Source organism: Littorina saxatilis, linkage group LG2 (assembly GCF_037325665.1).
Source record: "Littorina saxatilis isolate snail1 linkage group LG2, US_GU_Lsax_2.0, whole genome shotgun sequence".
Taxonomy (NCBI): Eukaryota; Metazoa; Mollusca; class Gastropoda; order Littorinimorpha; family Littorinidae; genus Littorina; species Littorina saxatilis.
The window spans coordinates 7,457,847-7,471,231 of NC_090246.1; the positions used below are offsets into that span (position 1 = coordinate 7,457,847).

The 13,385-nt window shown below is 41.5% G+C and overlaps 1 protein-coding gene across 1 annotated transcript; it reads left to right on the forward strand.

Annotated features, from left to right (window-relative positions):
* The first annotated feature begins 7,826 nt into the window (after positions 1 to 7,826).
* On the forward strand, positions 7,827 to 9,800 carry LOC138955680 (glutamate--tRNA ligase-like). The gene is made up of 2 exons (XM_070327237.1): positions 7,827 to 8,024; positions 9,216 to 9,800. Exons 1-2 carry the CDS (start codon positions 7,869 to 7,871, stop codon positions 9,798 to 9,800), a joined length of 741 nt encoding a protein of 246 aa, XP_070183338.1. The 5' UTR covers positions 7,827 to 7,868.
* The last annotated feature ends 3,585 nt before the right edge of the window (positions 9,801 to 13,385 follow it).

The window sequence follows — 13,385 nt, forward strand, 5'->3', positions numbered from 1 at the left end:
ATTGTATTGTATTGTATTGTATTGTATTGTATTGTATTGTATTGTATTGTGTTGTGTTATATTGTATCGTATCGTATCGTATCGTATCGTATTGTATCGCATCGTATCGTATCGTATCGTATCGTATCGTATCGTATCGTATCGTATCGTATCGTATCGTATCGTATCGTATCGTATCGCATTGCATTGCATTGCATTGTATTGTATTGTATTGTATTGTATTGTATTGTATTGTATTGTATTGTATTGTATTGTATTGTATTGTAAGGGAACGGCCCTTCTGAATGGCCTTTCCGAACCGGTATACAGTGGGTTTTTATTTATTTTCGAACAAAATGTAGGCATAGATGCTATTGCAACTAATTCTGTCGAATTTCCTGACCTCTCTTCATTATAAGATCTGTGCGCTGATGACGGTTTTGGCACTGTGAGACTTTGTTTACATCTGAGTTTACATTCTGGCGCTGCGCGACTTGGTTGACTTCTAAGTTCATTCTGTCGATATCGCGATGGGCAGCTTTGTTGACTTCTGAGATCATTCTCTTGCGTTAGACTTTGAAATAGAGAACTGTATCTTTGTGTAGGTGCCCCGTGTGATACATGTCTTCTATCCCTTAAGAAAATGGAGGCTGCACTCTGACGACCGCAATTGTCAATCAAACAGAGTTCATGTTTTGTCAAGCAATCTTTGACCTGGTCTGGACTATGGAATTGCAATTTCTTCAATTGCGCTTTTAAATAAATAACAGTATTTGTTCAGGTAGCCCATGCTCCTAGCATCGTCCTTGACCTCTGGGTACATCGTGGCTGTTTCTTTTTTAGGAATAGCCCATTCTCTCAACAAACTTGTTCGACATCTGCATAATTATAATATGCATAATAATCTCCTGCATTTCGACTTTGAAGGAAGTACTTTGTCGTCGTGCAGGTATCAGGTGCTCCCAACATCGTCCTTGACCTCTGAGTACGTCGTGGCCACGCACTGTTACACGAACCAGTGTGTCTTTCTTGTCACCGCTGTGGACGATAACACGATTGTTACTGTGCACATGAGAGTTACAAACCAGGACACTGCAACCTACAGAGGAAACTCGTATGCCGATGGTGACACTTTTACCGAAGTGTACGTATAGTCTTCTTCTAAAGATTAATAATTTCCGTTCTAGTTGTTTTGTTTTTGTTGTTGAGCATTGTCAAATGAGTTCCCTTGTTGACCTTGTTTCTAGTTTTCAACGTTAAAATAGTTTGGGGTGTTAAAAGTATGGGTTTAGTCTCCGTCTTTGCTTCTTCTTTAGCCGGTTGGTTGCCTGCATGGTTTCCTGGCGTGTTAGATAATAGTTAAATAAGGGGACAGATGTATGGATGGATGGATGGGTGGATACAAGGACGGGTTCTGGTGGTGGTGGAGGGGGGTGGGGGTGGTGGAGGGGGTGGGGGTGATAGATGGATAAACGGACTGTTTGTCTGAATGAGTGAGCAAGAGAGAGTGAATGGCAAGCAAAGGCAGATAATGGGTTTGTGAGAGTAAGGAAATCGATGAGTAAGAAAATCGAATGAGTGAGTGAGTGAGTGAGTGAGTGAGTGAGTGAGTGAGCGAGCGAGCAATAGTTGCTTTTGATGGAAAATGTGTGTTATATCTGCAGACTCCAAAAAGGAGAGTCATTCCAAGTGACATGCTATCGATGTGACATGACAGCAACCCTAGTCAGGGCAAATGGCAAATTGGCCGTTATTGGCGGTGGTGACTTTACTGGGGTAAGTTAAAACCGAAGAAATGTGTTCTCGTTTAGCGTCAGATTGAATCGATGGATTTTCATAATACGTATCACATACGTCATTTAATGATCGACAAGAATCAATACTCTGGCAAGGGTGACAGCAGCTATAAAGTACCCCCAGATTTGCATCACGCTGTTTGCTTCCCCTAAAGACTGTTTTCTAACATGAAATCTTTCCATCAAGTTGTCTGGTGGTATGCCAAAACGCCACTGTGTAATGGCATCACAACATCTTTCTCATTCATTTTGTCTCTCTCTCTATTTTCTCCCTTCATGAAACAACACCTCCCAATAAAAGACACCTCCTGTTGTCCATTTCCCCATTGTCGTGACCGCGAAAGGACACCTGCAATGTTGGGGACACTTTTTGGTGATCCGAAGGGTATTCTTTCAACGTAGATATATATCACTATACCGCACTCTGTCTTTCAAGTGATGGGGTGGTTTGGCACAACGCTGCTTCGTAATGGCATTGAGTGTTCATGGCTGAGGTGCACAAGAAAGTTACCAACCGGTCGGGAGACACCCGCGGTGTTGGATTGGTTGAAATTGAGATTTGTTGTGATTACTTCGCTCGGCATTTTGCAAGCAAGTAGCCACACGATCTTGAGATAAGTTGATTATCTATTTCATAAGAGTTTGTGTGTCTACTTCAACGACCCTTGGGTTGACGTACTAGTAATTGTACCGTTTTGTTTTGTCAATAATAAACGTTCCAATTACCTACCATTCTTGTTTTGTTTTTTACATTTAGTCAAGTTTTGACTAAATGTTTTAACATAGAGGGGGAATCGAGACGAGGGTATGTGTGTGTGTGTGTGCGTGCGTGTGTGTGTGTGCGTGTGTGTGTGTGTGTGTGTGTGTGTGTGTGTGTGTGTGTCTGTGCGTGTGTGTGTGTAGAGCGATTCAGACCAAACTACTGGACCGATCTTTATGAAATTTGACATGAGAGTTCCTGGGAGTGATATCCCCGAATGTTTTTTTCTTTTTTTCGATAAATACTTTTCATGACGTCATATCCGGCTTTTTGTAAAAGTTGAGGCGGCACTGTCACACCCTCATTTTTCAATAAAATTGATTGAAATTTTTGTAAAGCAATCTTCGACGAAGGCCGGACTTCGGTATTGCATTTCAGCTTGGTGGCTTAAAAATTAATTAATGACTTTGGTCATTAAAAATCTGAAAATTGTAATACTTTTTTTTATATAAAACGATCCAAATTTACGTTCATCTTATTCTACATCATTTTCTGATTCCAAAAACATATAAATATATTATATTTGGATTAAAAACAAGCTCTGAAAATTAAAGATATAAAAATTATGATCAAAATTAAATTTCCGAAATCGATTTAAAAACAATTTCATCTTATTCCTTGTCGGTTCCTGATTCCAAAAACATTTAGATACGATATGTTTGGATTAAAAACACGCTCACAAAGTTAAAACGAAGAGAGGTACAGAAAAGCGTGCTATGCAGCACAGCGAAACCACTACCGCGCTGAACAGGCTCGTCAGTTTCACTCTGTTATGCACAAGCGGCGGACTACGGTCACTGTGAAAATATGCAGTGCGTTCAGTTTCATTCTGTGAGTTCCACAGCTTGACTAAATGTAATAATTTTGCCTTACGCTACTTGTTATTATTGTGATTTCAACAAATCAGACACCGCGGTGTGTTCTCTCGTTTGGGCGACACCCACTTTTGCTTCGCGCACTTCAGCCCTGTTCTCTTCACGGATACGGGTATGGTATGTTCATGTTCAATATCGCATCGTGCTTTCAGTACGGGTCTAACCGAGGCAACCAGGACGCGGTGGCGGAGCAGATGTTGCCCAAGGAGTCTCTGGGCCAGAACTACGTGCTGGGAAACAACTATGGTGACGTCATCGAGATCGTTAAAGTCGTCGTTCTGGAGACGGGAGGATCGTTCACCTACAATGGTGTTGCACAAGGCGCGTCCACAAAAGACAGACAGGTAAGTGAGTTGTGTTGTTGTCTCTTTGTATTTGTGGACATTGTTTTCAGTGTCATTAGGATCACCCGCATCAGCAGCAGCAAAATTATCGTTGCTGTCGTCGCAGTCTTTGTTTTGTTTCAGCAGCAGCAGCAGCAGCAGCAGCAGCAGCAGCAGCAGCAGCAGCAGATCATTTTCTATTCTTTTTGTTCTTTTTACATTTAGTCAAGTTTTGGCTAAATGTTTTAACTTAGAGGGTCGTGGTGTATGTGTGTGTGTGTGTGTGTGTGTGTGTGTGTGTGTGTGTGTGTGTGTGTGTGTGTGTGTGTGTGTGTGTGTGTGTGTGTGTGTGTGTGTGTGTGTGAAGAATAAGAATAATAAGAATAAGAATATAGTTTATTGTCATGAAACCATTTAGGTTTATAAGACACATACATGTACATAAACAACAACATAAATCATTATGTTTTTTTAAGAAAACAATTGTATACGAACTTCCCCAACATGAATTGTAGATTGTCTTCCAACAACAGTTGACTGGGCATAGTATAAACAGGTATACTTTTATTGACCTGTTTCATTAATTGTTCTCTAAAATGTTTATATTCAATACATGTATCTAGCATATGTAATTCATTTTCTATTACTCCACAACATTGACATAATCTGTTTTCTTTTGGCGTATTGTCATATCTGCCTTTTTCAATCTTCAAGTCATGTGCACTTATTCTAAGTTTACACAATGCCTGTTTGTATTTAAAATCAATATCATTGGTTAAGTATGAAGCAGTTTCATATTCCTTTGTTACAATCCTGTAAAATTCTAATTTGGAAGAACTGTTTACTTTTTCTGTCCAAAATTGCATATATTTTCCTTCTAACTTCTGCAATATAACATGTTTCAATCTTTTTCCACTAAAGGTAAACTGATTTTTCCAAACATGATCTAATCCTAAAGTGTGTAGTATTTGTTTCACAAACAATATCCATGGGTTGTTATCATGTGCAACATTATACATGTGGTCATATAACATACTTAAGTGAGATGTGTTTGGGCGTTCTAATATGTGTATCCAGTAAGAAATGACCTGACAAATTATCTTTAAGGTAATTGGATATCTTCCTAATTCGCCTAACACTGGCAATACCATAGCCTTTTTATGTACACCAAGAAACTGTTTACAAAACTTCGAATGTAACATTTCATGACTGAATTTATTAGACAGACATTCCTTAAATAAATCGTTGAGATTTATATTTATATCGTTGTGTGTGTATGTGTGTGTCTGTGCGTGTGTGTGTATGTAGAGCGATTCAGAATAAACTACTGGACCGATCTTTATGAAATTTGACATGAGAGTTCCTGGGAATGATATCCCCGGACATTTGTTTTTTTTCATTTTTTCAATAAATACCTTTGATGACGTCATATCCGGCTTTTTGTAAAAGTTGAGGCGGCAATGTCACACTCTCATTTTTCAATCAAATTGATTGAAATTTTGACAAAGCAATCTTCGACGCAGGCAGGACTTTGGTATTGCATTTCAGCTTGGTGGCTTAAAAACTAATGAATGAGTTTGGTCATTAAAATCGGAAACTTGTAATTAAAATTATTTTTTTATTAAACGATCCAAAAACAATTTTATCTTATTTGTCGTCATTTTCTGATTCTATAAACATATACATATGTTATATTCAGATTACAAACAAGCTCTGAAAATTAAAAATATAAAAATTATGATTAAAATTAATTTTCCGAAATCGATTTAGAAACAATTTCATCTTTTTCCTTGTCGGTCCCTGATTCCAAAAACATATAGATATGATATGTTTGTATTAAAAACAAACTCAGTAAGCTAAAAAGAATAGACATACAGAAAAGCGTGTTATCCTGCTCAGCGCGACCACTACCGCACTATTCTGCATGGCTTGTCGATTTCACTGCCTTTGCCACGAGCGGTGGACAGACGAAACTACGAGTATGTGGTCTCGGTGAAAAAAGCATTGCGTTCAGTTTCATTCTGTGAGTTCGACAGCTTGACTAAATGTTGTTATTTCGCCTTACGCGACTTAAGCTTGTTCTTTTTTTTGGGGGGAATCAAATGGTGAGTACGCAAACGTTAATGACACGTACGAACAGTACAAGAACGTTAAATTCAAGATTGAAACAGCTATTTACTAAGACGACTAGAACGTACTGTACTGATACTGGTGTATATAGTCACATATTCTAAGATGCAGACAAACATCAACCTCCCCAAAACAACAACAATAACAACAAAAACAACATATATGTCCCTTTCTTTCTTAGATCTTATAAACATAAGCGTTCTACTCCCTTAATTTTGGTTATGATTCTCAATGTAAGACAACATTATCCCCCCTGTTTCAGCTCTACACCATACCCTCCGCCTATTCTTCGGACATTAAGGTCATCACTTCGGACGGACCCCTACTCGTGGTCCAGGTGGTGGCAGGAGACACCCATGCAAAGTCCCCCGACGTTTCCATGGTGATAGCGGTTCCAGAGTTCCAGTGGTCCACTACATATCAGGTCTACCTGCCGTTTGAATCAGCAGAAAGCAGCGTGTACGTCTCTCTGGTTATGCACAAGGACAGCGTATATCATATCACCACCCCTGGTGATACGGTAAGTGCTAGGGGTGGGGTTGCAGTGGTGGAGGTGCGGGTGTAGGAGGAGGGGTAGGGTTGGTGCGAAGATGAACGTGTGTGTGTGTGTGTGTGTGTGTGTGTGTGTGTGTGTGTGTGTGTGTGTGTGCGTGCGTGCGGTGCGTGCGGTGCGTGCGTGCGTGCGTGTGTGTGTGTGTGTGTGTGTGTGTGTGTGTGGACCACACAATTCCGAATATGCACGAACAAGCTAATGTAATCAATGCAAGATACCAGAAGTACATTATAATTAGAAGTAGACTACGGCCATTACGTGCAGTCGACGCGCGATGATACAATCGGCCATTGGGCTTTTCCCAGAAGCCGATGTTACTAAAAATAGAATGGGTAGTTCTGGGAAATCGTTGACTGGAAGGGCCATATGAATATGCAACCCTTTCATCAATTCGTTTTTCAATTCATCACTCCTAAATAAAATATTAGAATTACGAGTTCAGAAAATAACGAAAAAGTTAAAATATAAAAAAGAGAAGGGTTTGACAGATATCCGTGCCAGTTAAAAGATTCGAACCCGTGACCGCCGCGTTACGAATTGGTGGGAGAGTGCTCTACCATCGAGCCATCCCGGGACGCAGTCCTCAGGGGTGAAAATATATATTTCAACTACGAATATTACACACGAGTTCTCGATCATGTGCCGACTCGTCTGTTTCAACGTACCTATTCGTGTACTGTACGTTCTGTCGATATCACTATTTGAGGACCGGCACGGTTGGCCTAGTGGTAAGGCGTCCGCCCCGTGATCGGGAGGTCGTGGGTTCGAACCCCGGCCGGGTCATACCTAAGACTTTAAAATTGGCAATCTAGTGGCTGCTCCGCCTGGCGTCTGGCATTATGGGGTTAGTGCTAGGACTGGTTGGTCCGGTGTCAGAATAATGTGACTGGGTGAGACATGAAGCCTGTGCCGCGACTTCTGTCTTGTGTGTGGCGCACGTTATACATGTCAAAGCAGCACCGCCCTGATATGGCCCTTCGTGGTGGACTGGGCGTTAAGCAAACAAACAAACAAACTATTTGAGGAAAGTTAAGTTGATAACTGACCTTACGCTCCCGTTCACTTCGTATCAGTTTGGAAAGCAAACGCAAGGATCATTAATTTCAAGTGTGACCGACATTATGTTAAAGTCCGGCTCCGACATGTATTGGCTAATCGCCCAAAAGCGCTGAGGTCATTGCAAAGGATTTCCCAACCCAGAATTCCAAAGGATTTTGAAGATTTAATTCGGGACGACGACGCTCTATGGTCGGTTTATTATATAAATGAAAGCACGCGGTTAAAAACGAGCGTCGACGGCGTCAACAGAGCCAATAAAAGTAGATAGCAACTTGTATATTATATACCTCTGTAGATACGTATTTATAACCTATACGTCTTCTTACAAAGAATGTTCTGATTCAGGTATCATCCTTATCGATAATATATGGGTTAAACTATGACTTGGGGACCATGAGGTTTCAAGTTGATGGGTCACGTCTGCTCACCATCCAATGTGTGAACAGCCAGTGTCGGCCTTTCACTGGCTTCGTCGTCGTCAACGAGGACAGAAAATCTTCCGTGTTCCCGATCCTCAAGAATGTATACATCCTCCCTTCTTATAGAACGGTGAGGAATCGGATGGGCTCTTTTTGTCTGTCTCTCTGCAACCCTGATTATCTGAGATTTACTCTGTCTGTCTTGTTGTCTGTTTGTCTGTTAGTGTGTGTATGGGTGTGTGTGTGTGTGTGTGTGTGTGTGTGTGTGTGTGTGTGTGTGTGTGTGTGTGTGTGTGTGTGTGTGTGTGTGTGTGTGTGTGTGTGTGTGTGTGTGCGTGTGCGCGCACAAAGAAAACACACGATTGTGGTTGACAAATAATAAATATCGTGATTTGTGCTGAAATTTGAAGATGTTTTCTTCGGTTCGAACATTTCGAAGAGTGTATGTACTTCTAATCCAAAACCAACAATCCCTCTGCAAAAGGCCGATTGATTTCAGCAAATAAACCATTCGTATTCGTATCCTTTCTGTCTCTCTGGGTTTTTACACCCCCGGTATAGGGGTGTGTATAGGTTTCGCTCGATGTGTTTGTTTGTTTGGGTGTGTGTTTGTGTTCGCATATAGATCTCAAGAATGAACGGACCGATCGTCACCAAACTTGGTGAACAGGTTCTATACATTCCTGAGACGGTCCTTACAAAAATTGGGACCAGTCAAACACACGGTTACGGAGTTATTGGTGGATTAAAATTATACAAGGACTTATAGAGGAACATCTTAATGGTCAAAGGGAAATAACCATTCTCACTCAGTCACTGCCACCAACTGAGAAGGTTATTTCCCTTTGACGGGGGTGTTTTTCCTACCTCGTAGGAATTTCTTGGTTTTTTTGTTCTGTCTGTCTCCCTTTCTCTGTCTGTCTGTCTGGCTGGCTGGCTGGCTCTCTCTCTCCCTCTCTCTCTCTCCCTCTCTCTCTCTCTCTCTCTCTCTCTCCCTCTCTCTCTCTATCTCCCTCTCTCTCCCTCCCTCTCTCTCTCTCCCTCGTTCTCTCTCTCTCCCTCTCTCTCTCTCTCTAGATCTCTCTCTCTCGCGCTCTCTCTCTCTCTCTCTCTCTCTCTCTCTCTCTCTCTCTCTCTCTCTCTCTCTCTCTCTCTCTCTCTCTCTCTCTCTCTCTCTCTCTCTCTCTCTCTCTCTCTCTCTCTCTCTCTCACCCTTGCAGCAAACGATTCCGCTGTCGTTGAATTTATTTTAAGAATGTGTTGTTATTTTGTAAATGCTACATCAATCACTTTCACGTCCGACATATGTTTCACTTCTCAGACAACAGAGGCAGAAGCAACGACAACTGAAGAAACTACAACGCAGCTGGCCACGACACCCATTGCAACAACGGAAGTAGAAAGCACAGAGACCACGCAGCTGGCAACGACACCCATTGCAACAACGGAAGTAGAAAGCACAGAGACCACGCAGCTGGCAACGACACCCATTGCAACAACGGAAGTAGAAAGCACAGGGACCAGCGAGGCTGCCACGGTCACACAAAACAACGTCTCTCCTGCCCAGTCTTCTACAACTTCTGCATTCAACAACAACTGGGCTTCACGATGCAACTGCCGCTGTTTGGAAAATGTGGCTCTCACACTGGCAAACTCCACATCCCAGAAGGCACAACAGACGAAGCAGCAGATTCAAGACGATCTGCTGGAAGACAGGAAACAGTTGTCATCGTATATCCGTTCTAAAACCAGTGCCCCTGATGAGCGAAAGTCCGCTCTCGTTGTGGGTTCCACTGTGGGGATCGTGGTGTTTATCATCGTCTTGTGTTTGGTCGTGTTGCCCGACTTCTTGAAGGTCTGCTGGTATGTAGCCATGCGTTTTCGCGATCGCTCAAAGCAGAACTAAACGAATGATGGGAATTCCAAATATGAATGCAATCCCTGTATTTGTTTAGGGATGGTAAGGGGGGCGGGGAGGGGGAGGGGGGGGCGGGGATATTTTTTATTCCGTCTCTTGGTCCGGGTTTTTTTTTCTGCGAGCCTGACATCCTCTCCGCACTAAAATCGTTGATGTCTATTGGCGTTAGGCGCATGACAATCTTGGCAAGAAATTAGAAATTTCGTACTCGGACCCGGCTGATCTTGGCCTAATTTTGGATCTAAATTTAGATCAGGTAGATCACCACATCATGCACAAAAAGACACGTCAGAAGCAAACTATGTCAGACGTCATCATGAGTTTGTGTAAAACAAAATGGAGGCCGGAATTACTCAGTTGAATCGAACTCCGACCAAACACCACGTAATAACCAGGTTAATTTATGCACTCGTGTGAACAATAAACTGTCGAGCTTCACAGATGTCGTCGTTGGGTAGTTTTGGGTTTGTTTTACTACCATAGGAGGATTTTTGAACTGTACATGCACTCAGCTGCAACAAAAACGCAAAACGAAGGCTGTGAGCTGCACTGTGCCGTTAAGACGAGATACGAAAGGTACACTTTCTACTGTCTGCTGTGTTCGTTACGCATGAGCTATCGTGGTTCCAAAATAAGAACAATAACCCGGTCTTTTTGTAGGAGTTACGCCCCCGGAACACGGCTAGCATACCCCTTTATTGGCTTTAATTCGTAGCTGACCTAAAAACAAAACTTGTGGTTCGGAAGTTGGAAATTAGGGATAGGGTCCGAAGTACAGTGAAACGTTTGTGTAGATAAGAAATGATAAGAAACACTGACAGAGAGCCGAAATTCAAACAACTATTTAACAAGTCGCGTAAGGCGAAATAACAACATTTAGTCAAGCTGTCGAACTCACAGAATGAAACTGAACGCACTGCTTTTTTCACCAAGACCACAAACTAGTAGTTTCGTCAGTCCACCGCTCGTGGCAAAGGCAGTGAAATCGACAAGCCATGCAGAATAGTGCCGGTAGTGGTCGCGCTGAGCAGGATAACACGCTTTTATGTATGTCTATTCTTTTTAGCTTACTGAGTTTGTTTTTAATCTAAACATATCATATCTATATGTTTTTGGAATCAGGGACCGACAAGGAATAAGATGAAATTGTTTTTAAATCGATTTCGGAAATTTAATTTTGATCATAATTTTTAATGTTTTAATTTTCAGAGCTTGTTTTTAATCCGAATATAACATATTTATATGTTTTTGGAATCAGAAAATGACGAAAAATAAGATGAATGTAATTTTGGATCATTTTATAAAAAAATGTTTTAATTACAATTAAAAACAGTTTTTAATTACAATTTTCATATTTTTAATGACCAAAGTCATTTATTAATTTTTAAGCCACCAAGCTGAAATACAATACCGAAGTCCGGCCTTCGTCGAAGAAGGCTTGGCCAAAATTTCAATCAATTTGATTGAAAAATGAGGGTGTGACAATGCCGCCTCAACCTTTACAAAAAGCCGGATATGACGTCATCAAAGACATTTATCAAAAACATTTAAAAAAAAGTCTGGGGGTATAATCCCCAGGAACTCTCATGTAAAATGTCAGAAAGATCGGTCCAGTAGTTTACTCTGAATCGCTCTACACACATACACGCACATACACACACACACACACACACACACACACACACACACCACGACCCTATATGTTAAAACATTTAGTCAAAACTTGACTAAAATTAATGTAAATAGAAACAGTTTGTGCTTGCATAGCAAAATGCTCCTGCAACCTTATCCCTGCGTACTTTGTACAATTATTCCCACAAGGGCAGGTTTGTGCATTTTCTTTAATAATTCCTTGTGTCGTAAGTTTTGGAAAAATGGTTTTATTGTAAGTTTAAAGGCACAGTAAGCCTCCCGTAAACCATCACATATACTGTCAGTTTTTTACACACAGAACAAACACCCTTCCATTTGAACGCTCACCAAACGGGAACATCCTAGGTGCCCTACGTAAAGAGAGGGCAATGTTCAAAGAATTTATTTTTCCGTGTGATCCAGTTTCCCTTTTTCACAATGCAGTCGTCAGTTTGTAATTTGAATGCGGCTCGCTGTGAGCTTATCTGCAATAGCACGTTATTATGTACCTCTGACTTTTCACGAAACAAACGAATGTGGTTCATAAGAACTCTAGCGATGGCTTTTGACTGCCTATAAACCACCGTCTGCTACGAAAACCACGACCTTGCGTGACCCTGCTTCCGGGCTTTCAAAACTTCGAATTGTACTGATCTTGTCTTGATGAAAAAATAATTCTTTTATGATTTAAGAAAGTTTGTGTAACAAGCTGTCAATTTATTATTTAGATTTTAAAAGTTAGGTCTAGCGCCAAAACGCACCACGGTCCGATTTTGTTATCAGACAATCCGCAAAATTAATTCTTTGAAAATTGCTCGCTCTTTACGTAGGGCACCAAGGATGTTCCCGTTCGGTGAGCGTTTAAATGGAAGGGTGTTTGTACTGTGTGTAAAAGCCTGACAGTATCTGTGATGTTTTACGGGAGGCATACTGTGCCTTTAAACATTAATGATAAATTATTAAAAAAAATGTCCACTCCAATGACATGGATTATACTGTAACCATTTGTTTTGCTACATGGATATACAACATTAGACTTAATACGTATACAGTTGTTTTTTTCTATGTAAGTGTGTGTGTTTGAATTTTTTTATGTACGGAGTATTGTTTTACACAAAGGATATCACTTTTCTGTTTGAAGATCTTTGGGTGTTCAGTCTTTTACAGTTCAAATGAGCACGCTATCCATTTAATTGTATATTGCCTTCCAAACAGTGTTTGTGTTTCAATATTCACTGTGAATATGGACAAAGCGCGTTATATACTCAGAGGCAAAAGAAACGCAAATGCTGCAGTGAAGATGGGTTACCCATGAATTTGAATGTCGAATTAATTATTTCGGGTTAACAATAACAAGGAAACGAATTGACCGATACAAAAACCATACGGAAAAGTGTATTGGGATGAGAGCATGACGTGCCATGTTCCACTGAACACTGTTTGAAGACTGTTGAAAGTCAATAGCGTGTTGCTCGTCCCTGGGCGTTGATGACTGTGGCGCACTTCCGGTACTTTAAGAGGACGAGGTGATTGATTTGCTGCTGAGGGACCTGAGCCCACACCTGGGTCACGGCAGCACGCGGTTCTGCTGCTGTGCGGGGTCTCCGGGCAAGGGCATTAATCCTTCTTTGCATGATGTCCCAAAAGTGTTCGATTGGGTTGAGATCCGGAGATCGAGCAGGATGAGACAGAATGTTCACGCTGTTGTGACGCAAACCTGTCCTGGGTAGCACGTGCAGTATGGGGACGGGCATTGTCTTGCTGGAACAGGCAGTTCTGGTACCTCTGGACAAATGGAACCACATAGGGACGCAGGACTTGATTGATGTAGCGGTCTGCATTGACACCATTCCCACGACCTTGGCCGACGTTCGGAAAGACGACAGGTCCCACTCGCTAATTGACACCAATGGCGCCCCATATCATGACGCTGGCACCTCC